Below are 26646 nucleotides of genomic sequence, written 5' to 3'. Positions count from 1 at the left end.
TCTGCAAATAAAACGAGAGCAAGTAGCTAAAATTAAAATATTTAAAAAAAATTCCAGAGGGTTTGCTTATTGATCGTAAATGATCAGTACTACCAAAACATTTACTTAGCTGAACTCTCAAGTGATTAAACAAGTTTGTGCATAAAGAGAAAATGTAACCTCACACACCATAAAAATAACAGTCCGATGATACATATGATGTCAAAGATTCCCTTTGCTTTTAAATCATATTTGATCAAATCTCGGTAAACCGTACACCCTCACATAACACGGTACCTATTCCTCTATCCTAAAGTTGCTCAAAACAGATTATAAAAGACTGTTAATGAATCCATATTCCCTTCTTGAGATATCGTGTTACATTTTCTTTTGACCCCTAGTGACCCCGAATGACCTTTGACCTTCTCTGAAACAATTCGATTCTTTTACTTAATGTTGTACACCTACTCACCAAATATGAGTTTGGTCCAAGCTTTTCTACTTGAGATATCGTGTTTAAGAGCAAGACGTCACACACACTCTCAAACACGCGCACCCCCATGATTATTATCGAGACCAAATAGGCCATAGTTAATTTTAGCTCGTGTTTGAACAGTGTATAACATTTTATTCAATGTAGGGCTATGCGTACGTGGCAACAGCAACGTTATAAGACCGGTTATATGATACCGATTACGCGAAATTTACCACGATTAATGGGCGTTAGCGCAAAGGCAAAGTGCAAGTGTGTGCGAGGATAATGTTCTCATTCAATTGTCGTACAACGATCGCTACTGTGTGACGTGCTCCTGACATATGTTAGCGGAAAAGTTTTCATATTCCCGTTTTGTTCTTCAAGGCGGATGGTGTTTTCTACGAAAATCCGTATGAGACAACCGAGATAAGAGATGTGAAATTTAGCTGCATTACAGACTACAAGAAACGTCATATAAGTATCATACAGTTCAGCATCCTTAGGTCTTTAAATTTTATGATCAATTGTGATGATATTCGTATCCGAATAGTTTTATCTCCTAAATTGTATTTTGTTGTTTTTCTTGCAGACCGGTTGGTATAAGAATCTCTCAAGTTTCATGAATATCAACTTACATTTGCCGCCTGAAGTATACGTAAGTATTTTCTTACTGTTTCTATCTGAATATTTTTGCTTCCATTTTGACTGGAAAGAAGTTTGACAAATTTTAAACCTTTCACAATTTTGTGTTATACAGTATAAAACGATATTTCGTATAGATAAGCATGAACCTAAATCTATCAGTTATAGTATTAGCATGTAATGATATTTGACCAAGCGATTGTAAAAGTACATAAGTCATTGTAGGCCTACATATTTTAAATACAGTGTTCATAAAATATCGGAATGGATGATATTAAATTCTCACATATTTCGTTAGTAGTTCCAAATTCATGTTATAAGAAAAGTGTGTAATATATTTGTTTGATACATCATAAGATTTACTGACATCATCGTTAACATAAAGATATTAACAAGAACTCGCCATTGGCATGGCTGTATTTTATTATGAAGTACATATATTTAATGAGATCTCTACCGAACTAAAGTGAAACGATCCACGGATGAAACTAATCGAGGGTACTAAAAGGTTAAGTTTGTTTGTCTGTAACTCGTACCATCGAGAGATGGTACGTGTCTAACTTGCTGTTTCATTGAAACGCTATGTGAGTATCGTACAGTGCAGAACATTGTAGGTATTTAAAACATGTACTATGTTGTAACAGCGTGTGTAAAGCGTAACTTTAATTTCAATGGATTATGCAATATAATTAATTAATATGTTTTAATGTGTGTTAAGTTATAAGACATATATAGGCTTACTTTTTTTTAACATGTTTGGGACTTCATGTATATGTTGCTATCAAATTATAACGACCTTGATTCCGCATATATTTATCTGCAAATTGAATCAGCCTTCTTGAAAACAAGCGCTATAACATTCATAACTTGTAAACTAATGGACAGTGAAACTGTTTGGTAATAAGCAAAAATCGTTGGATGAAAACTGCAAGAAAGCAACAGCAAAACACCCTAAGCACTCTTATGAATGTCACAACATTTTTTCGTTTACCTAAGGCCATAGTTGGGTTTTCAAACTTGTCAGGATAATGGAGTTAAATATGACATTGTTTCAATTTGTATTACTTTACATTTTAAATTCTAGAAAGACTTGCAACTTGTGATTCGGCTGTAGTTTAAATAATTTTGAGAGATCATTTTTCTTCGCAACTCACAGCTCCGTACGTCGCCAACCTCCCCCCCCCCCCGACCCCTCCCATCTCTCCACGTATTCACCTCTCTCGCTCGCTCTCCCGCACTCTCTGTCTCTCTTAACAGATGGGCTAACTATAAGTGACTTCATTCAGCAATTTAACCGACATGATCAATTTTTAATTAGTGTTGATTTATAAAACCTTTAGACTATTTTTACAAATATGCCTATACGTGCGCATTAGTTCGAGGGGTAGATACTACGTGTTAATTTGTCAATTTCAAGAATATGGGTTGTACCTTTTAATTTGATGCCTTTTAATGCCATCAAATGCCTTTTAATTTGATGGTTGAGATTATTTATAGTTTAGAGGAGCACAGCATCTGTTAAGTTACCAGGCCTCTCTAATTTCTGCAAACAAAACGAGAGCAAGTACCTAAAATTGATAATATTAAATGGAAAGTTCAAGGGTTTTCTTATTGATCGTAAATGACCAGTACTACTAAAACATTAACTCAACTGTACTCTCTAGTTAGTGAACAGTTTTGTAGATAAGGACAAAATGTAACCACACACCATAAATATAACAGTCCGACCATTGATATGATGTCACATATTCCCTCTGCCTTCATATATTATTTTATCACATCTCTAAACAGTACACTCTTACATAACACGGTAAATATGTCTTTATTCTAAAGTTGTTCAAAGCAGATTTTAAAAGACTTTTAATGACTCCAAGAATTGTTTTCTCATTTGAATTTCCATACAACAGTAACACTTGTATATATAGTTTGGCCGAATGTTAATGTCGGTTGCAGACCAGGAGTAAGCATAAGAGGGATGCCTGTTACTTTCTCAATCGTATTGATAATTCAATACTGTTTGCCACTAATCATTTGTCTTTGTTTTGATTTATTATATAACCCTGTCTGACCTCGCTAGTAGTAGTATATAGTTTGGCCGAATGTTAATGTCGGTTGCAGACCAGGAGTAAGCATAAGAGGGATGCCTGTTACTTTCTCAATCGTATTGATAATTCAATACTGTTTGCCACTAATCATTTGTCTTTGTTTTGATTTATTATATAACCCTGTCTGACCTCGCTAGTAGTAGTTAGTAGCAGTAGTAGCAGTAGCAGAAGCAGTAGCAGCAGCAGCAGTAGTAGAAGTAGCAGTAGTAGTAGCAGTAGCAGTAGCGGTAGCGGTAGCGGTAGCGGTAGCGGTAGCGGTAGCGGTAGCGGTAGCGGTAGCGGTAGCGGTAGCGGTAGCGGTAGCGGTAGCAGTAGCAGTAGCAGTAGTAGTAGTAAGTTGAGTCTCGTCTATCCGACATGCTCAGTGATTAACCTCCTCCACGTATCACGATCTTGCGCAAGGTTTATTACTTCCTCGAAATTGTTGATGATAACGTCCTTAAATTGCGACTTTATTTTTCCAAGCAAGGTAGTCACGGGCTTTCCTACTGGTTTAGCAGTATGTCTCAATGCTTCACTTAATGCAACCTTTGCTGGAGCGTCCTCCTGGAGTTTACTACATGACCGAAAAATCTCAATCTTCTATGTGCGACTATGGATGACATTGTGTTTGGTTGGTTTCATTGTAGAGCTCATCGTTTGATAACCAATTATATTGGTCCATCTAATGTTGAGAATATTACGAAGTAGTCTCCTTTGAAAAGTGTCAATTTGGCAATCAAGAGGCTTCTTTGTGCCCCACAGTTCGCAATTGTACAAGAAAATACTCTTTAATAAAGCCTCGAAAATCCTAAACTTAATGTTTCGGCTTATGTTTTTGCGTTTGAAAATACTTGACAGTGTGTTGAAAGCACCGTTGGTTATATCAATTCTTCGGTTAATATCTTCTTCGGTCCCCAGCAAGCTTCCAACTTATTTACACTTCTTCTCTTGCAGGTAAACAACTAACGTACTGAACCACGTATAATGCAAGATGTAGGCTACAGTATAGGCTACTACAACATGACCGATAGGTCAGAAAAGTTGAAATTCGAAAAATGCACTCGACTAAATTACTGGAAATAATGAATCCAAACTGTTTTAAACACTAGATCCGTTGACAGAAACAATAAACCTTGAAACTAGAGTAAACGCGACAGGAGGTATTCACTAAAATGAGCAAAAAAGTAGCAAATTCCGAAGAAAGATGATGCTGACAACACACCACTGATGTTTTCTGAAATTAGGCCTAGGCTAAATTATAGCACTGACCTCGCTAAGACACCGTTATTAGTCACAATTAGTGGCAGTAGAATTATGGGGACCAATAATATGAAATATCATGAAACTGTACGTTAGGAAGGTCTCTTTGGAATCAAGACCCAACCAAACAAGTAAAGGCTTTGGTGTAGTAATGCTTTGTAAAAATATGACAAACATTTGAACTATTCTTTTAATGAATACAATTGCCCATCTTGTCTGTCATCGGTTCCATATCCGAGTCTAGTGCTCATCTATAGTCGGAGACAAATCCGAGACCAAGTCCGAGTCCACAAAAATGAGTTTTTATTCATGAAAGTTACATTTCACAAAATTAACGAAAATATAGTAGGATAGCATTAGAAGGTTATTAGACATAACAGTAGCACGAAAATTAACACGACACGTTCATTCCGATTGTCAGATTAAATGTAAAACGTATTTTACTGTAATTTAAATCGTGCAGGAGTCTTATGCAGCTAATTTTTCTTTTGAAGTCGGTGAAGATCAAAGGATAAAGGTCAACATTAGTAAAAGTCTTCAAAACAAACTGGTAAACACATATACTTGTAAACGCATGCTTGAATGAACTTCATATACTCATTGAACATTTTGTTTTCTTTGCAAATCAAAATCATTTGTGTTAAACAAGTTCAGTCTTAAAACTCTGTAAACACATAGTTTCTTAAAGCAAAACAATGAACTGCTCACTTGAAATCGATGACTGTCAGCAGTTTTTATGAGATGTTATCACCATGACACACAATGTTAAATTGGTAAATTTGATAAACATAATAAATTGATGAGCAAATGGCTGCTTGTTAAATAGGACCATGTCGGTAGTGAGTAACTTGTCATTTGTTTGCAAATGTTGAAAATGTATTCAACAAATTTCTACATTTGGTTGATTTACGAGTGAATAATCCACACATGGAACCCAAATTTCTCATATATAGATTGTTAGAACAGTAATGTGAACATTCGATCATTTGCGCAACATCGTTACCCTGCATGTCATTTCATATTATAGAGCAAATTTTAAACATTTGGAGACGCGAATCACGAACACAAGGTATTAATTAGATATGATATGGATCTGGAATCGCGTGTACCAGTCTGCAAGAATGCTGTGTGCAAAAAGTCCCTTGGTTAGATTTAGCATTCAATTTATTGTAGGGGCTTCGCGTACGTGGCAATAGCAATGTTATGAGACAGGGAATTCCCCGGTTATATTGCGAAATTCATAACGAGTATTGTTTACACGTAGTGTGTATAAAGGGCGTTAGTGCAAAGTGCCAGTGTGCGAGGATAAAGTTCTCATTCAATTGTATAGCGATCGCTATGGTTTGTGGAAATGTTTTCATATTCCCGTTTTTCTTCTTCAAGGCGGATCTTGTTATCTACGAAAATCCGTAAGAGGCAACTGAGAAAAGAGATGTGAAAGTTATCTGCGTTACATAAAACAAAGATAGCGTGATTGAAACGTAATGTGAGTATCAAACAGTGCAGCATAATTATAGGACTTTAAAGTATATACATTGTCAGCGTGTGATGCTTAACTTCAATTTCGATGGGTTATGATTCGCATTCGCATAAAATACAACCTTCATCTTCCATAAATTTAGACCTTCCTAACCGGTTTCAAACCTCTGGACATACAATCAGCGTCCATAGCCTAGTGGTTACGGTGCCCGCATATAAAGCGGGAGGCCTCGGTTCGAATCCCGGGGAATGCTGGAAGTTTTTTCACTGTTCTGGATTTTCCTTCTCATTACGTTTTCAATTCTATATATATATATATGTATATGTATATGTATAGGTATATGTATAGGTATATGTATATGTACTTTTCAAGTACAAACATGCAGATCCCGGCACATCGGACAGCATATCTGCTGATTTCATCAAAATATCCAATGAGCTGGATATCTCTGATAGAACTGGCAAGTCGGTTGAAAAACCCCAGCTTACATCACCTTGAAAGACTATAAAGATGACTTCACCAGCCGCCCAACCTGCAGATTAATCAACCCATCAAAAAGCGAGATGGGCAAAGTAAGTAAGCACAGGTTAGACTGCATCAATACCAACATAAGGAAAAACCTACAGGTTAACCAATGGCGCAGCACCCCTGCTGTTTTAGAATGGTTCTCAGCTCTGAAGGATAAAGCACACCTCACATTTTCATGGTATCGATATCGTTGACTTTTATCCTTCCATCACCAAGGTTCTACTCAGCAATTCACTATCATGGGCCCGCCAGTATACCCCCATCCAGGACACCGAATATGCTACTATCATGCATGCCAGAAAGTCCCTCCTATATGATCTTAAGGTCACTATAGATGCATTTGACGTCACTATGGCGGATATGACGGAGCTGAAGTTTGTGAGCTGGTGGGCTTATATATCCTGCATAAGTTAGGAAAATTTATTGACCCACAAGACGTTGGCCTCTACAGAGACGATGGTATAGCTGTACTCAGGAACCATTCGGGCAGCCAAACGGAAAGAATGCGAAAACGAATCGTTGCAGCCTTTCAAACCTTTGGTCTAAAAATAACCACCCAAGTCAACATCAAGACCGTCAACTACCTAGACGCTGCACTGGACCTATGCACCGGTCCACATCGCCCCTTCCGTAAGCCTAATGACCAACCCATATATGTACACTGCCTTTCTTACCACCCCACGATAATCACCAAACGTATTCCGGAGAGCATCGGCAACAGGATCTCCACTCTTTCATCTAATGAAGTGATCTTTGACAACGCTGCCCTACATACAACGACGCGCTCCGAGATAGCGGCTACCCCGACCACTTAGAATACAACAATAGTAAAGAAAGCAGCAATAACCCAGCCAGCAATCATAATTGGGCCCCAAATGGGGCCCAATCGGGCTGCCAAGTGGGCTCCAATTGGGCTTCCCAATTGGGGCCCATTCAGATTTGTCATTCCGTTCCACACAGGGCCCAATTGGGCCAAACAGATTGGGGCCCACGAGTGGCCCGAACTGGTCCCAGTTGGGCGAGACTGATTGGGGCCCAAACCAATCCCATACGGGGACCAACCCGGCCAGCTGTATGGGGCCCACCTGGGACCCATTCTGGGTCCCAATCGTTTTGGCCCACACAGAACCCATACTGTGCCCAATCAGGCTAACTGCATGGGGCCCAAATGGGACTCATTTCGGGCCCAGTTGACTGAGCTTGACCCAATTGAAACCCACACTGGGCCCAACTGGGCCAACTGTGTGGTCCAAATTTTAAGCCCAGCTGTTTCACTGTGTCCCTTAAAATAGTTCAGTTATCTACAGGTTTACCACCTCTCAGCATTCGGGAAAGTGGCTGAAGACCAAGTTTCAATCACGACCATGGGATGGGGACGTAAAATAACAGCCCTGGGAGCATGCAGGAAGTGTTTGTAAAAGTCATAAGTTTGTCTCAGCCTCAGCGTGAAAGTGTAGTCGTCCCATCATCCAAAGGACGAGAGAAGAGCTGGATATAGCTTGGTTGGACTTGTGTCCCACATATTATAGTAGGTTGTTGAATCAATAACACTTGAACCGTTCATGTACTGTCGTGGTACAGCAGAGATTAATTGCCTCAGAAACAAATCCAAATAAAAACAAATGTATTCATGTCTACATTCATTGAAATATATTTTTCAAGAAGACAACGATGAAAACTAAACAATAATTCATAAACTCCATAATTACATTTTATTTTAAAGAAAAAATATGAAACTCTCAGAACTGAAACTATATGCATCCTAATTGGAGGGAACATTTTGGCATTTGGAGAAAGAATAGAATGTCCAGGCAAACCCTGCAAATGTTAACGATGAGGGCAAGATGCTATATATTGCACATACTTTTGCATTGCAAATGCAATGCGAATGTTGCTCAGGGCCAACAGTATGTATCCTCTAGATCAAATGGAATCATAAAAACATGAACTCATTTAAAATCGTGACCGAAAGCTGAACTTTTTCTGGCAAGGTGGGAATAAACATCTTCTATGTTTTATGACAAGATAATGACATAGGTAATAAAAAATATTACTACAGTCAATCTGGAAAACACAAAAATATAAATGGATGGATGTACTCTAGAATAAAGAACATTGATGAGCAAAAATTAAGGTGTATAATCGTTTAATGTAGATACGACACAATGAAAAAGAATGGAATGGTTTAGTACTAAGCATAAAAATTCACATTAAAGGGCAAGTGTACTCAAAATGTGATTTATGTATGTTATAGAGCTTTAAAAATCATGCCAGTAGCTATTCATCCCATCTCTACACAGGGACGTAGCTAAGGCCTGATGATTGGGGAGGGTGTAGTGGCTGAAATTCCAACTGGGTGGATTTTGGAGCCAGAAAATTCCAACTGCTGCCTTGTACCCCCCCCCCCCCGTACTACTCATCAACATTACCATGTGGAATTATGCGGAATTATTTTTCAATACATCTGTACCACTGGCCCTCACTACACAGTAAGCAACTGAGTATAGTTATCTGCTTGAAGGCTACATAGACTACTGACTACAAAAGCTATGTTAATGTAACAAAGGGGAAAACTTTTTTTTTCAACAAATTATATTCGACGACATAGTGAATTACCAAAAAATAGAGTGCTTTTTACTAACAGGCTTAATATTATTTTCCTGGGGGGGGGGGGGGGGGCTATTTATCATTCACATGAAACAATTTCAATTGTTCACTTCATTCCAGCTGAGAATTTGGAATGAAATGAACAATTAAACATTTTGCAGAAAAATGTTTATGTTGAGTTAATGATATACCATAAGTTGTCAATTAAACATTGTGCAGAAAATGTTTCAATTGCTCAGATGGAATGAAGTGAACAATTGAACATTTTGCAGCAAAATTTCCAATTGACGAGATATGATAAGTTGTCAATTAAACATTTTGCAGAAAAATGTCCAATTGACGAGATATGATTAGTTTTCAATTAAACATTTTTCAGAAAATTTTTCAATTGCTCAGTTAAAGCAACTAAGCAATCCAACATTTTCTGATATTTGATAAGATTTTATTTTGCTATCTAAACAATTTACTGAAAAATGTCAATTTATGGGGCAAAGTTTTTCTTATGTTGATGGCACTTTTAAGCTTCCATAGATTAGCATTGAGTGTTTCAATTGTATATACCATAGAGCCAATGTAAGCTAGTGAACAGGGTCAACCCACCTAATAGCAAAATAAATACATAAATTAACCGAATTGAAGCTGAACGTTGTACAGTAGTTCTAGGCATTTCTTTTAGAATATTCAAAATCATACAAAGTTTTGTATGGTGGAGTATAAGGATCGCGAGATACAATTTCTCAATATGACAAGGAAAACGTGGTAAATATGACTGATTAAAGGTCAATTTTGACCGAAAATTTTAGGACACTCACAAATTACAAGAATATGTGAAAATTAGAGTGCGACAGTTGGAAAAATTGAGTGCGTCAAAATATGAGCATTTGGAAAATTCCTAAGAAATAAAATAGAAAGGCAACACTAATATTTGATGACATCAGTTCCTTAGTTTTGCAGCAATTCCTATGTTTTAAATTGTTATTCATAGTCATATAAACATGGAAGTTATAACCCTATCCTAAAATGTTAACATGTTATGTCAGCACTTGGGATTTAGATGATGTTTACACAATATTATTTATTTCACATGTAAGGAACGTGTGGAAACATGCGTATATATTTCAAAGGGAAATATAATACTTTTAGTAAAAGCCAGGTATTGACATGAAAAATATGGTGTGGCCATTCTACTCCTATTAAATAACAAACTGCAAACAGTCATATCTTGGTAACTGAACAAGCTATGAATATGGAAATAGGGCTACCGATATGATTTTCAATGCTCTAAGTATCAGATAGGTGAACTACAGTTTGAATAAATGCCCCCTTTAATCTACAAAAATCTAAAAAAAGTTTGAACATGAAAAATACATATTTACAAATGTTGAAATTGTCTTGCGGTTGATGATTGAAACAACAGATGAATAGGTTGACTGCGTCCAATTGATTGTCGAGATCGTGTTGACAGGCCTTGAGTTGTTCAGTAGTGAGTATTGGCGAAAACAGCTGCCTACTTTCCCGGAACTTAACAAAGGAGGCTGTAGGAATAGTAATAAAGGCAACAATAATAGGTGGGTGCTCTCGTTGAACAGCGTCCTTAAAATGTTGGAGACGTGAGATTAGCCAAGGAGCAGTAACTGGAGATCGACGGGGGAACTCTGTGACCTGAAGAATTGCTGGCGAATTCCGTAAGGTTGTTAAATGCCTGCAGCACAGTGAAGAATGACCCAGTCGTTGGTAGGATAGCGACGTAGCTTATCTATGGTATACAGAAGCAAGTCTGCAACAGTGGCTCCTCTTCTAATTACAAAGTCTATGCTACGTACAGGTCCTTCAGGCTTACGATAGTGATCGAAAGAATATGCCGTTGAATCGGTTACAAACAGAAAATTAATGCGTGGTGATCCACTACGAGACAGGTGTATTGGAAAACGAACAATGAGACTTATCTATGAAAAGTTTATAATGAAGACAAGTAATACACCAACCGCGATTGCTCTGCAACTGTAAAAGTCTAAGCTCTAAGTCTGTGTAGACCGTAAGGATAGGCTGTCGCGAGTAATACACGAAATGACATGCCATTAGGTCTAGGCTAGTTGCCTGATAATGCTATAACTTATACTAGATTAAGGGTATTGTAAAACACACCTCTGATCTAATAATTTGGATCAGTCCGTCTAGTAAAATTAAATGAAAAGTGGTCTTCCAATACACGAAAATACACACAGTGCACCGTCGCCCAGTCCAAGCTTAGATCGGTGGCGTGAGAATCTTTACGCCAAGCCGTGGTTGGAACTTCCAGAAGGTGGCGCGAAGTAGTAGTAGACTATAGGGCGCCTAGGCTTACCATCCTATGAACAGCAACCACGCTAGGCTACGCTGATAAACAATAATCACATGCGACGCGGACAGGAGGTGATCGTTAGGCCAAGAGCTCGCGGAGCAGTAAATTACACGAGCGGGCAATGTCCGAACAAATATAGATAATAAGGGTTGAAGTTCCCGAGGTAAAGATATGCGTGTAGAGCTGTAATTAAGTATATTAATAAAGGTCAGCTGGTACTCGTAGTAATAATCCACATGTCGAGGAGGTCCCAAGCTAAGATGATGCATGTATTCCTCTGGTGAGTCCCTTAGAGTATTTTCCAAACAAGGAAACCCGTCACAGATAGTTTACACTTCCGGAGATGAGGGTGCAAGGAAATAAAACTTGCTACAAATTCACCCAAATTAGTCACACCCTCACAGAAAAAAAAATTGTTCCAAAATACTCACCGAGTACCAACTCCTTTCGAGTGAATGATTGAATTATCAATTATGAATTGAATTATTTCGATGGATTTCGTTGAATCATATCGGATTTCGGAAAGCGTTCTCGGTCATTTCTTCAGCTTTATTACCGTAGAATGATCACGTGAGGGCAAATGGAGCGCGATACGTATTGGTGGCAAAAAAACGCGCCTAATTCGGGAATCAGTGTTGCCAGTTGGCTTTCTCATAACGATAGTGCAGTGTGGAAATGAGACATATACATTGAAGTAGGTCAGCCGAAAGAGTGAAACCCAGGGGCGTACCGTACGGGGGGGTGGGGGTGTTCGTGAGTTCGTCGGTAAAATCAAATATACTGATGACCTTCTTTCTTTTCTTTTTCTTTTCTTGTCAGTTTTTTCGGCTAACAATCTTACCAATTTAACATATTTTTCGCAGACTAACCTCATTTTTTCGAGCGAGATTGCTAACAATCAATTTTGGTCGGTAAATTTAGGTCCGTACACCCCCCCCCCCCCACTCGAAACAGTCACAGAAAGCCCCTGGTAAAACCGTCTTGCTCCCGAATGGCCCGAAGAGGGCCATACATGAGGGCCAATCTGATCAAAAACCGAGTCTGTCCCAATTGGGCCACTACGTTAATGAATTAACTGTTGTCAAGGATTGGTGGCCTACGGAAGAACCTAAGCTTTCCAAAGCAAAAAACAAGTATGTGTTGAACATCTCAATAATGTTTTGAAGTATGTTAACCAGAAGGGCCAAACTGTATTGTGCCCGAATGGGCACTGAGTGGGCTGGCCCTGGCCCAACCAGGCCCAATTCAACCGAGTGAAACCCAATTGGGCCCCAACTGGGCATGCTAGCTGGGAAGAAACCCAGAAAGAAACCCCGAACCAGGAACATAACATGGTTTAACCCACCTTACAGCCGTCATGTTAAATCTAATGTGGGTAAATTGTTTTTTAGACTTCTCGCCAAGCACTTCCCGAAAGGAAATATGCTCCACAAAATATTCAATAAAAACAACGTGAAATTGAGTTACAGTTGTATGGGTAACATGCGATCCATTATCAACAGCCACAGCAACCGGCTGTTAACACAAAATGAGCATAGATCTCAGCAGGCGCAACGCACATGCAATTGTAGAGAAAAACACAATTGTTTGCTTAACGGGAATTGCTTGGTGAGCAGTGTAATATATAGGGCCGATGTCACAGCTGGCAATGACACCAAATCATACATAGGGCTAACGAGTGGCTCCTTTAAGCAAAGGCATAGTAACCGCAGCAAGTCCTTCCGCCATGAGCGTTACGAGAAAGAAACAGAGCTTTCTAAACATATATGGGACCTGAAGCGCAGGGGTGACCCTTTCGTTATTTAGTGGATTATAGCATAGAGCACTTTCCTTGCAGTCCTGAATGTTTATATATATATATATATATATATATATATATATATATATATATATATATATATATATATATATATATATATATATATACATATATACATACATACATATATATACATAAATATATATATATATATACATGTATATTTATTTATATATATATATATATATATATATACATATATATATATACATATATATGAGTTTTTTATATGAGTGTTGATATATTTCTGGATGTTAACTGCAACGAAACAACAGCAAATAAACATTCTTATGAATGTTCGTCACGGCATTTTATTGTTTATAGGTCAAAGTTGGGTTGTCAGACAGTATAACGCACGGTTTTATATCAGTTGTAGTCTGTGCTTGCCAAAATAACTGACAGACACTGGTTACTGGAGCGGAAGAAAGCTTGCTATACATGAATCCACAGAACCCAGAGTTTACTCATGCAAACTTATGCAAATGAAAAGGAAACACTCGTTAGGGAATAAACGATATTGGAGATTTTTTCCCCTCATTTTTGTGTAATCACTACCATATTTAACATAGTGCAAGGGTTCATTTTTTTTTTCAAAATACATCATTGTGTAAATTGTGATGATATTCGTATCAAATGTTTCGACGATTCGTATCTTATGTTTAAAAGAAAATGTTTTTATTTGGTCTTTCTTGCAGCCTGGTCGGTGTAACAAGGTATCTCTCAAGTTTTATGAATATCCAACTTAATTTTGCCGCCTGAAGAATGCGTAAGTATTTTTCTGTTGTTCCTATCTTTATTTTTGTTGATTCTAGTTTGCATGGAAAGAAATTTGATAGATATTAAACTTATCACAATTTCCGATGGTAAACAGTATATTGACCTGAATCCATCAGTTACAGTATAAGCCTGTATGATATTTGATCATGCGATTTTAACAGGGCACGTATTCATAACGATTGTACGTTTAAAAATAAATTGTTCATAATATATCGGAATGGATGATGTTACCTTTTTTTTCATATTTTGTTAGTAGTTCCAAATTTATGTTATAAGAAAAGAGTGTCATTGATTTATTTTATAAATCATAAGATTACTGACATCAATTCACCGTAGCTTTTTGATTGAATTATTGATCACATTGATTTTTTTCTTCATAAGTGTTTTACATCAAGTTAATTGTTACAGCAATGATTGATTGGTTAATTGATTGCTTCTTTTCTGTTTGCTTGGTACTTAATGATTCCTTGAATCATTTACTCATCCATTGTCAACTTGACCGATTTCTTTGGTTGTCTTTGGTTCTCTTAATATTGATTACTGTATCTAATATCTGATTAATCTCTACAGGTCATTGACCCTCTGGCGGGGATTCGCATTGAAGTTTGTGTCTTTAAACATTCAAAAACAATGCTAAGAAGAGGCAGACGCATGGGATTATCCATCTTGATATACGATTATCTCAAGGTTACGTCAAGGCGTTAGTAATTTCGAAGTTTCATTTAATGTTTTATGTAGTAACAGTGAATGAGTAAAATGTCTGACATAGAGTTGACTTTAAGAGGTTTGTATGTTAATCAAAGTGATCGTAGTGGCGTGGTTAAACCAAGGGGTGCCCTTGCTAAATTGTCTGTGCGCGAAGGTAAACCTTTCGAACCTAAGGAGATATCAGAGACCAGAGTTTTCTTTGACAAACAATCTGAAAACCTGTTCTTGTCACTTTGTTCACAAGGTTACGAAAATCTTCCGAATGAAGTTTCGACACATGCATCTTCTGATATCCCTGAGAGTGTCCAATATATATCAAAAGTGAAGCACACGTGGTATCTCGCGAAGAGTCTGGAAAGAATCAACGATGATTGCAGTATCAAACTCACAGATGATGCTATTGAATCTCTTCAGAATATCACAGTTTGTCTGAGTTCTTCAGATGAACATGCAACAAACGCTAAAGCCAATGACCTTATCACAGACTTTTTTAATACTTTCGGCTCCCATGTACCTAGTGGACCATTTGTAGTTGGTGGACGTTCCGTTGAAATCATTCACACGTCTGACACCAAACTTGAGAAAGCAACGATTCTGAGACTTTTAGAAGAAGAATTTGCTACAACTGATGGAGAAGAAGTAAGTACATCGTTTGCTGGTGGAGTAAGTTTGAAAGCCGAAGGTAAGGATACAGAGTTTATCGAGTTCCATCGACAAGTTCAGTTGTTTGGGGGACAGCAAGATGAATGCATAGAGTTTATAGATTGGAAGAAATGTTTGCAGATGAGTTTTCTTGTGATAAGTGGTGCCTTGTCACTACCGAACACTATACCTGTTTGGGAGGTTATAAAGACCCAACAAGGAAACTTGAAGGACTCAAATGAAAAGTTGCGGGACGCCCTAAACAATGTGTGGATGGCAACAAACAGTTCCACTGACGATACTGAGAAGGAGCAGGATGTAGGGAGCCACACATACGAAACAGCAAGTGACGATGATTCTATTTCACCACAAGAATCGACCAACCAATCCCATTGTGTCAGGACAAATAGCACTGAGCTTCCTGAGCTGTTTGCAAAACTGGGACTTACAGGAGAGCACCATGGGTTTTGTGAAGCATTAGTTCTCCGGAAAGGTGTAATGCAAGATGCGAATTTCGGTCAAGACGTGTTCTGGAACTATGTCAGGTATATCTCATCATTAGATTACAGAGGACGCAAATGCCTGGAACTTCCCGCAGACGTTTCTTCTCAAGGCACGTCAGGTGGAGTTCAGCTTGAGGGGGACATATTTGACGACGACGACGATGAAAGTGGTAACTCGACCAAAGACAATCCATCGGTTATTAGTTCTTTGGATGTTACCCACGGCATTCTTCATTGCTGCGACGCATTCCTGCGCCAAGAACTCTTGTGGAAGATGGCCGAATGTAGGTTAGCTGTTCCAGTTCTACTTCCTGGATTACGAAACGGGGAGAGAATTCAGTTCTTGCTATGGGGTCTTCGAAAAATCTATAAATCCTGGAGGCCAAGAAATGAGATATCGCCTGTAGAAAGATCAATGATTACACAAGCTCTTCCCATTGTCACATTTATGCGATTTGGGAATGCAAACATTTCTAAGTCTAAATTGTTGAACAAAGTCATGGGTACGCTGCAGGGAAACAATGATCACCCATACTTTGTTGACAAAGAGGAAGAATTTCCCTGTGCAAAGTGGTCAAAAGGAACGCTTGAAGCCGCCTGGTTCCTACCCGAGACTGTAAGTGAACAACGTGGGGGAATTGCCTTGAAAGATGCAATTACCTTTTTTAACTTGAGAGGGGACGCTCTAACTTACAAACTCTTACAGCAAAGAGATTTTGCGTGCAAAGCTGCGGATGTGGTTGTTCTGTTAGTGGACGATTTGTCGTATGAAACTTGTCGTGACGAGATGAGGAAAATATCACAGATGGTTGGCAAACACCTAATATGTATCGTTTGCAGAAGATCAAGTCCCTCAAGCAATGAGGCCAGCATAAAGCGACAAGGAAAAGTCACTAAGATCTTTAGCAAACGATTTCTGAAAGACGTTGGAAAAGACATATGTAAAGAGCTCAATCAGATACTTTGGCCTGAAGATGACCAAAAGAAGTTACCTGCTTGTACCAAGTCGATCGAATCCTTGGTGAATTTGTGCGAGAGCCTGAACATTGAGGTTGATGAAAATAACGAAAGCTGCGTGAAGGGAAAGAAGTTGGCCAAAGACATTATAAGGAGCGTTCGTGGAAATCCAGAATTATACAAACAAACTCATTTGCCTCTTCAAGAAGTACAATGGAAAGAGTGGGCTGCACTGGACAAAAGATGGAACAAAGGTTACAGGCCCAATAGAGAATTTCGCACTATTGAGCACTACCACGATGATCTGAAGGACAAAATGTCGACTCTTCGAGAAGAACAACTTCGCACAAAGCCAGGTAAAGATATTTTGCAGTTCATCGAGGCAGTACGAGGTACACCTGAATCAAGTCAATACTTTATTTCTTGGCTCAATTTTTACATGAATGACCTCTCTCAAGAAACTCTCGGCCCTCTCCGTAAGGAACTTCGGCAAATACAAGACAAAGCAAGAGAGACCAACGCAGAGAGGAGTAAACTAAACGACAAATCGGAGAAATCTGACGACGAGGAAAAGAAACTAAACGCATTAACAAATACAGACCACGATCTTCTTGTTAAAGCACAAAAGATTACAAAGAAATTGGATGGTGTATCTCTTGGCCTAGAGCATTTCTTACGGGAGCTTGGACAGCACTTCGAAGCACACGAAGACGTTAAGTTGCAAGCCGGTACGGATGTGGACACTTTTATGAAACCTGATCTGCTACCTGAAGTTGCTGCTAATCTTCTAATGAATGGATATCCGCTTGAAATTCTAGACGGTGATGTTGGCCGAGTACCGATAAAATGGGTCCAGGCGGTTTTCAAAGTGGTTGCTAGTCGCTTGAAAAATGCATTGGTCTGTGCGATTTCGGTGCTTGGAATTCAAAGTAGCGGGAAGTCAACCTTGTTAAATAGTATGTTTGGTGTTCGGTTTGCTGTCAGTGCCGGTCGATGCACACGGGGTGTATTCATTCAACTCTTAAAAGTGCATGAAGACCTTCGAGATGAGGCAAACTGTGATTATATTATTATCATAGACACAGAAGGACTGAAGGCGCCAGATAGGTCTTTAAGAGATGATTTCAGACATGACAATGAACTAGCCACGTTTGCTCTGTGCTTAGCTGATGTAACAATTATCAACATTGCTGGGCAAACCGTTGGGAAGGACATGACGGACGTCTTACAGATAGCTGCACATGCCTTCATACGCATGAAAGAAGTCCACATCAAATCAATCTGCAGAATCATCCAGCAATTTGTCGCAGATCTATCAGCAGAGGACAAGAACGAGGCGTGTACGCAGAGTATTCTGAATAACCTCGATGAGGCTATCGCCGCAGCAGCTAAAGAGGAAGGCTATGAGAACTTATACACACGATTTTCAGACGTATTTAACTTGAAGCGTAACGATGAAGTTCAATATATACCAAGCTTGTGGCAAGGGTCGATGGCGCCTCCAAACCACCGCTATAGTGAGAAGATTTTGAAGTTGAAGCAAATAATAGTGCGCGACTTGAAACTCTCAACCAGGAGCATTGAACAGTTTATGAAGAGAACAACAGACGTTTGGAACGCTGTAAAAGAGGAAAATTTCATTTTCAGCTTCCAAAACTGTGTCGTTGCATTGCGATACAAAACATTTCAGCATGCATATGGAAAGTGGGTTGGCGAGATGAGACAAGAGATAATGGAGTGGGAATCAGATGCTAAACAAACCTTGAAGAACGCCTCGAAGAATGAGATTGACGACACAAAGAAAGATCTTAAGTTGCGGGTAAAAACAGTTGTTGCCGAAGCTTGTGATAAAGTGGAACACCGCATCCTTGAATACCTACAGGACAATTTGAAGGATGATGAGGACCAGCTCCACAAATTTGAAAATGAATTTCTTCAAGATTTGGAAGTAACAGGTAGAAACGTTGAGCAGGATGCACAAGATGTCTTGGAGAGAGTTGCAGATAGCATCAAGGAGCTGAACCACATGGATGTGCTCCTACCAAAGTGTAAAAACCAACTTCGTGACAAAGCTAGGAAGCAAGCAGTAGAACTACGAACGAAACACTCAAGTGCGCAGTCACTAGAGACAGTTGTTTCTACAAAGGAAATTGATGAAAAGTTTGATGAACTGTGGGAGTGCTGGATCAAGGAAATATGCGATAAGCATCCAACCCGCGAGGTTACATTCGAAGAAATAGAAAGTGAACTTGGATCATACATATTTCAGCAGGGACAAAAGAAAGATCTCAGTAAGGGACTGAAGAAAAAACTGGGTGTTAGTTGGAAAGGAAAGGTAGTCAGCAGAGCTAAGGGGCTTATTTATGGCAATCAAGAGGACATTGTCTCAACAATTGTCGAAAATTCCCTCACTCTTTTGCAGCTTGATATTGATAATGATTTGGCGTTTGATCTTGCAATCATGAAGAAGTTTGTCGACCACACTATTGACGCTTTGAATCAGAAGTATCAGGAAACAGCATTAACACAGGATATCAAGGTAAATGCAATAGTTGACGCCTATGATCGGGCCGTGCCAATGATACGGAAAGGGCGCAATGAATACAATATGAAATATTCACTCAGAGAGCTTCTAATGCTTGAAAGGGACAGTCTCAAAGAGGACTTTAGAGCACTTTGTTCGAATGCTTTTCAAGATAAGCGAGCGTCAGAGAACGTTGCCAATTTATTTGTGGAGAAAATAGTTGAGCTTATCCGCAATAACTTGGGTCCAGCCATCTACGGAGCTGTGAGACAAGGATGCCCCTACTTTGCATCCAAATTTGCTTTGTTTGGTAATGTGTTGGAGGATATGGCAAAGAAAGAGGCTTTCGATCCTTATTACAAGTTTTTCTTTGATTTGGACAGTTTTCTGGAGAACTGGTCCCTTACAAGGATTGCGGAAGTATGTACCGATGGAAATCCTGATGGTACTTCAAATATCCAGCGCCTCGTTAGTATTAAACTAGAAGATATATCAAGGGAGCTACTTCGCTCTATAAGGAAAACTGTGGAGATCATTTTTGGAAATGATTCTGTCGTCGAAAGCTGTAAAACATTCAGCGAATGGATACTGTATTTACGTATCGAGCTTCAAACAAATCTTCCATCTCTACATTTGTCTGATGAAGATGTAGGTAACCTTTACATGTTTCAAATTGAAGACCTCAAGTTTTTCGGAGATCAAGTCATAGAAAGCGTCAACGATATGGAATGTCAGATTCTAGAGCAACTTAAGCTACCAGAAGAAGGGCAGACAGGTGACGCTATGAAGTTTCTTTGTTCGTTACCAACAAAACCTCACTATGAGATTAAGAAACACGTGAGCGGATGTATGGAGCAATGTCCAATGTGCCACGTTCCGTGTGACAATATGACGAAAAAACACGAAATTCACAGAGCAGAGCTGCATTATCCAGAAGGAGTCGTCGGATGTGCTTCAAAAAAGGACATGCGACTTTCCTGTGCCATTTGCACATCTTCCGTAACAACTTCTGATACATATTGGGATGGGCAGCAGATGAGATATTATTGTGACTACCAGAAAGATTTTCCAAACTGGGTCATACAGCCTATTCAAAATGACTCACCTCTGAAATATTGGAAGTGGGTGATGAATCGATTTAATGAGGACTTTGCAACAATGTATGGCCACAAAGAGGCAAAGCTTCCTCAGGGTTGGGTAGAAATAACGAAGGACGATGCCATTCAGGATCTAAGGCAAGCCTATACTACAAGGCAAGCAACGTAATCAGTAAATACTGATTTATTCTTCCAAGCTGTTTCATTGTCATGTACTCGGAAAAGCTTGAGTAGGAAGCAGCTATTGTTTCTTTCGATTTTTTTTTCGGGGTTTCATTTAGTTTATAGTACATTTGGTTCTCAAGTTTTAACTTTGCTCAGATTTCCTTTATGGTATGCTAAAGGGCCATATACGTTATTTTCTATTACTATACCCATTCCAGCTTCTAGATGATCATAATAACATTCACCGTGTTTCTGTTTAAATCAGGCAAGGTCATCTGGTAGACCCTAACCTCTGTTGGGGATAGATGCAACCATGCGAGAATAATACTGATTTAATCGGATTAAATTATTCACGGAGCGGAGCAGGGTTTAACGTAAATTGGAAATATGTAATCATTCCCAACTTATTTCGCTTCTTTTGTTTACAATTGGACGGTAAACTGTTTGCAAGCTTAAGTAGCTCACTATGATAATGTGTGACGTCAACTGGTGAAGCTTTATTTCGCCAGCCATTCCTTTGAAGGAAAACGTTTGATAATTTTGAGCAAGAAAGTAGTGGTTCACCAATATAGCTTTGGATGATATCAAAACAGTTGCACTTACTTATACTCTGACGAGTGGTTGCATAATATATGTTGTACGTACAGCTGTGAGTAGTTTTGCTTGTCATTCATTTATTGATTTATCGATTTGGTTACGTGGTTGTATAAAATATTGCAATGTCTCCATTTGAGGGTCATTAGACCTGTTACAATACAATATGATATGTGTTTTGTCGACTATGTGAGCATTTAAAGTTGACAAAATGCTAACTTAAGTTAGTAAGTTATCGATCTACTGTATGTCAAGCACAATGGTTTAGTAGTAATGGAAGAAGCGTACATGTTCAATATAAGGGGACCGGTTGCATATGACTACACTTGCTAGCTGTGCCTTATTTAAATTTATATTCGTTTTTGCGTTCTACTCATTTTCAAAGTAACCTTTTTCCATGTTCAGATCAACATTTGTTTATTACCATGGTTTATATCTTAAGCAAGATCATTTGTTAAAATTTGCATTTTCAGCATGTCGTTTGTATCATAAGACAATTGTTTGTACAATTAAGTTTAGGAACGGTGGACAACCCTAACACATTTTGAATTGTTAGTCACGTTTTCGGCCTTTGTATTTGTCTTTTGATTATCTGAAAACAATTAACATTATTGGTGGGGAATCTAAAAGGTATTGAAAGTTACTTGAATCACAAACTTAATCGTTTCATCGACAGTTATAAGAACTTTAAGTTTAAATTTTATTTTAGTTTTGCTAGTAATCATTATAACTTGTTTCATAAAGTATTGAAACCAAATTTTAGTTAAAAGGTACAGTTGTGAATGTTTTATGTTAGTTTTTCTGCTATCAGTTCGTCTTTTGATCTAGTGGGCATGTGGTCTATATGTACGCCATTCATGTAGTTTCACATCATTACAGTACAAAAGCAGAGGTGATGAATAAGATAATTAGAGAAGTCTGTCTAGTACTAGAGAGTTTAAGTAGCTAAAACAAAAGGGGAATGGTTGTTGCTGACTTGAGCTTTGTAGAATTCACGAATACACGTTGAAGTGTTATAATTTTTCTCTATGTATTGATGGGCTTCTTCTGATTTAGCTGATTTATTTTGTTTTCTTCTGTTCCATTGGGAGACAGTCGAGAGTATAAACATTGGAACTTATAAAGTGAATGTAGAGCGTACATGACAATGATGTCGTACAATAGTTCATACCTTTTAGAAATGATTTTTATTTGCTAGTATCAATAATTCATATACCACTACAACCAAGCAGCCGTTATAATTAGTTCAGCATTAGCATCGAGCGACCAAAAAAATTGTTGCATTATACTTCCAAAATGAAGTGCTATGAAAACCCCGCCCACCCTTTCCCCCCAAAAATCTAACACAAATGGCCACTCATATTTGAAATTGATATACAGCCTTCACCGAAGCATTTGCCGAGGGGGCTCATTTACTGCATTTTCTAATTTTATCAGTGTCCGAAAATAATACCAGTTCATAGTCACCATTCTCATGAATTTAGATCTGTAAACTTTTAACAATGTACCACATACAATAAATTTTGTAGCCACACTTATTATCATCTAATGTCAGTGAACGAGTAGCTACTTTCACTCTTTTGAGATATTAAGTGTTGGGTATCACATTTCTTGGTAGATATATAACTTTCATCTCCTACTCTCCCCCTCTCCTCCTCCACCCAACCCACACCTAAAAAGGATTGCAATTCATATTTTCAATAAACATGAGTTCACTTGTATACTGTTTTCCTCTTTCATTTCTTGCGTCCGTTCTGTAGTTTATTATTATATTTACTACTTACTCAGAAAAGATGGAAATATGAGAGAAGATAAAATCATGTTATTCAATCGACTTATATCCTAGTTCACAATATTGAACAATTTTGAGCGATCGCACTTAGCAAACCAAATCTTACTCATTACCCCCTCCTCCCGAAATCGAATTAACGTAACTATGTAAGTTACAATTATAGAAATATATTGCAACATAACCATATTTCATTTGTCTTAATTGGCAAATCAATATCTTTAATATTTTCTTCAAGATGTTAAACTTGATCAGTTTTGCCTTGTATTTTTCAATTCAAAATTCCAGAGAACAAAATCGACTGCTTTCAATGTTTGTGTTTTTTTAATTGCTAGAGTACACTTTATTAGGCAAAACGAATGCTTTATGCCCTTTCGCTACTGTTGCTATGAGCTACTATGTTTTTCAAATGACACATTCTATTACATGAGCAATCGATTTGAATTTACCCATCGAAAGCTAGTTGTTACTCATTTAGTATTTGCAATATTACGCATTTTCCTTGCTCAACCTCTAGAAAAGTACCCTTATGTATTTTTCTCTTGCCAAAGGAATAATTTAATCCTACGTGCTTGAAAATATGATAAATTTCGGTTTCCTAAGTTATCAGATTTCGTTAACTAAACCTTATTCAAGATGGACAGCTGTTAGATGTTGTAAGCCTTGTGACCTAATGTGACCTTCACGCATTTAAATGATGACCATCGGAACCAAATTAAGTTAGAAACACTGCTAGTAGTCCAGATTGTATTACTACGCCGTATTCAATTTTTGAGAAATGACCTTTAAACATCTACCGCTCATCGATGAAAGCAGCTGAACTGCTTAGTTTAAGACAAAGACGACTAGGCCAGTTCCTCAGATGCTGAATTAAAGAGAAAACAAGAGTCTCATGTCTCCTTTAACATGTTTACATTGTATTAAAAATCTGCTAAGGGACATATGGTGTTAAATGCCATATCGTGGTTCTCTCTGGGGTTCACATAAAGGTAAAAGTTCATATTTTGGCTGAATTATTATTACTTATAAAACAATGGATTAATGAAGCGATTCGGGAATCTAGATGGATGGGGAAGTAGCTGTGATCCACGCAAATGACAATGACGAAGAGTTGCACTAGGTTTATCCAATTTATTCAGTCTAGAAATAATAAAGTACTAACTGCCAACAAAGGAATCGAACAAAACAAACAGCCTCTGCAATGAGAAGAGAAAATAAGAACTAAACACTTGTCCAGATAAGCCATGTATACATTACCAGGGGCGTATCCAGGATTTTCTAACCCGGGGGCGAGAATTACTATCTAAGCGGAGCGCCACCATCGGTTAGCGCGCAGCGTACAAGAAAAATTCTGGTTTTAATACCACCCAGATCACCGGAAATGGCACTTCTCGGGCTTGAAAATAACCAACCAGGTGTACACATTTTGCCTGAGAACCAAGTATTTCCCAATAGTTTTTTCCATCCATAACCTTTTTGAAGATTGTCACCAGTCACAAATCATGTTCGACCTCATCGCATCTCCCGTGGATCATTGCTTTTGTAGGTGATTTTACGTCGCGGCACACAATATCCGTCAGCCCCACTTTTGAAGGTTTTAAGCCCATTATTTGTTCAGAATTTGAAAATTCACGTTTCTCGTGAATAAACTAACCTCAAAACATACCCATAATGTTGCGCAAAATTTCATCTATGGACAAACAATATAGAAAAACCTCGTTCAACCCCTAACAGACCGGTCAAAATTGCACGAGTAGAGGGAAGTGTGATGAAGATTGTTGGTCGGAAATTTTCGAAAATTCAGACAGTTAATTTATTGGTGTACAAATATTAAAACCTGTTATAACGGCTATTATAAAACTTCGTTGAAGGAAATGAAAAAATAGCAGATATTTCCGAAACCGAACACTACACACATAAGCGTAGGAGGCGGGGGGGGGGGGGGGGCTGCAGCCCCTAATTCGCCATTACTTAATGTAAAAGAGAGTTTTGACATAATTGGACCGCCATGCTTTTTCTCCATCTACATAAGACATTTCGTCGTCAAAACATACCCATAATGTTGCAAAAAATGTCATCTATGGACAACCAATATAGAAAAACCGCCTTCAACCCCTCACAGACAGGTCAAAATTACACGAGTAGAGGGAAGTACGATGAAGAATGTTGGTAAGGAAATTTTCGAAAATTCAGACACAGTTAATTTATTGGTGTACAAATATTAAACCCTCTTATAACGGCTAATATAAAACTTGGTTGAAGGAAATGAAATAATATCAGATATTTCCGAAACCGAACACTACACACATAGGCGTAGGAGGCGGGGGGGGGGGGTCCTGCTGAAAGAAAAATAAATTGCAATGATGAATAGCTAAAGGAAATGAAAAAATATCTCCTTGATAATTAAAATCAAGTTTTAAGCTTGGTCGACTAATTCGCCATTACTAATGTAAAAGAGAATTTGACATAATTGGACCTCCATGCTTTTTCTCCATCTACATAAGACATTTCGTTGTTTACATTAGCATCCCGCGGTATACTGCGCAATTTCCACGGACCGTACGATACACGATGGTATGCGATGTAATAACCGATGCTTGCTAATATGGTATTGACATTCACTTGTTGAACGCGCGAAAAAATTAGGTTATATTTATCGGGCAAGTCGTTACAACCCCCCCCCCCCCCCAAATCAAATTGGGTTCCTATGACTACACACATCGACAGTTTTGAGGCTGTTCATCCTGGAACCGCCATTTTCATGCTCACTGATATGATGTGATATCTGCTGTTTGCTTTACAAATTCGAAAAGGTGCGCAGCGAATAATTTGCCAAGGGAGGGGCGAAGCCTGTTGGCAAACTATCTAAGCGTAGCGCCACCACGAGTTGGGGCGAAGCGTACAAGAAAATTTTGGCCGAAAATGCCTCACAGGTCGCTGGAAACGACACTCCCCATGCCTTGTAAGTTGCATCTAAGCATTTTCTATTTTGAAATTACTAGCGATATCATAAAAAAAATATGTTCGGGGGGGGCGGTCCCCCCCCCCTTCCCGAAATGCGTCATGTTCCCCGACGACGGCGGTCGAGTTCGAGACCAGCCACAGTTGGTTTCATAGCACAATTGTTTAAGGCGTCCATACACACACACGCGTTATGATAGACCATATATAGTATTTATATAGATACATTAGTGAGAGAGGAAAAATGGAAACGTCAAAAATGGAGTTGTCGGTGTAAGGGGTAGGGTGAGGCGCACGCCCCTTCCGAAGTCCTCGATCCGTCATTGGCTACCCGGCCATGTGTATATAATAGGGATCAGCGCTGTAATAATGTCACTGTTCCTCTTTCTCTTCCCGGTGTCTTGGCAGTTTTCTTTTACTCCCTCCTTTTCTCCGTTTTCTCTCTTTCTTCTTTTTCTTTTCCCTTCCTTCCTCTCCTCCTCCTCTTTTCCCCCTCTTTTTTCCCTTTTTCTTCTCTTTTTTTTCTCTCCTCTTTTTCTTACCCGGGGGGCGCGCGCCCCCAACGCCCCCCCCCCTTGGATACGCGCCTGCTATAAGCCCTATTTCATTGTGGAAGAGTATGTGGTTAGGTACTATGGAGCAGAGAACAAAGTAGACCTGTGTAACATGATGGGTAGCAGTACTCTCCTAATGAATATGCAAATGGTATAA

General features: G+C 38.6%; 2 protein-coding genes across 2 annotated transcripts in view; both read left to right on the top strand.

The window, feature by feature from the left end:
- Positions 1–26646, top strand: part of LOC139954652 (interferon-induced very large GTPase 1-like) — a 287324-nt gene that overhangs the window by 157609 nt on the left and 103069 nt on the right. The gene's annotated exons all lie outside the window — the stretch shown is intronic.
- LOC139984534 (interferon-induced very large GTPase 1-like) lies at positions 5906–20595 on the top strand. The gene is made up of 3 exons (XM_071998465.1): positions 5906–5929; positions 13914–13984; positions 14566–20595. The coding sequence occupies exon 3, from the start codon at positions 14743–14745 to the stop codon at positions 20593–20595; it is 5853 nt and encodes a 1950-aa protein (XP_071854566.1). The 5' UTR covers positions 5906–5929; positions 13914–13984; positions 14566–14742.

Source organism: Apostichopus japonicus, chromosome 17 (genome assembly GCF_037975245.1).
Source record: "Apostichopus japonicus isolate 1M-3 chromosome 17, ASM3797524v1, whole genome shotgun sequence".
Lineage (NCBI taxonomy): Eukaryota > Metazoa > Echinodermata > Holothuroidea > Aspidochirotida > Stichopodidae > Apostichopus > Apostichopus japonicus.
The sequence above is the reverse complement of the archived record's forward strand: the minus strand, read 5'-3'. Positions and strand labels throughout refer to the sequence as shown.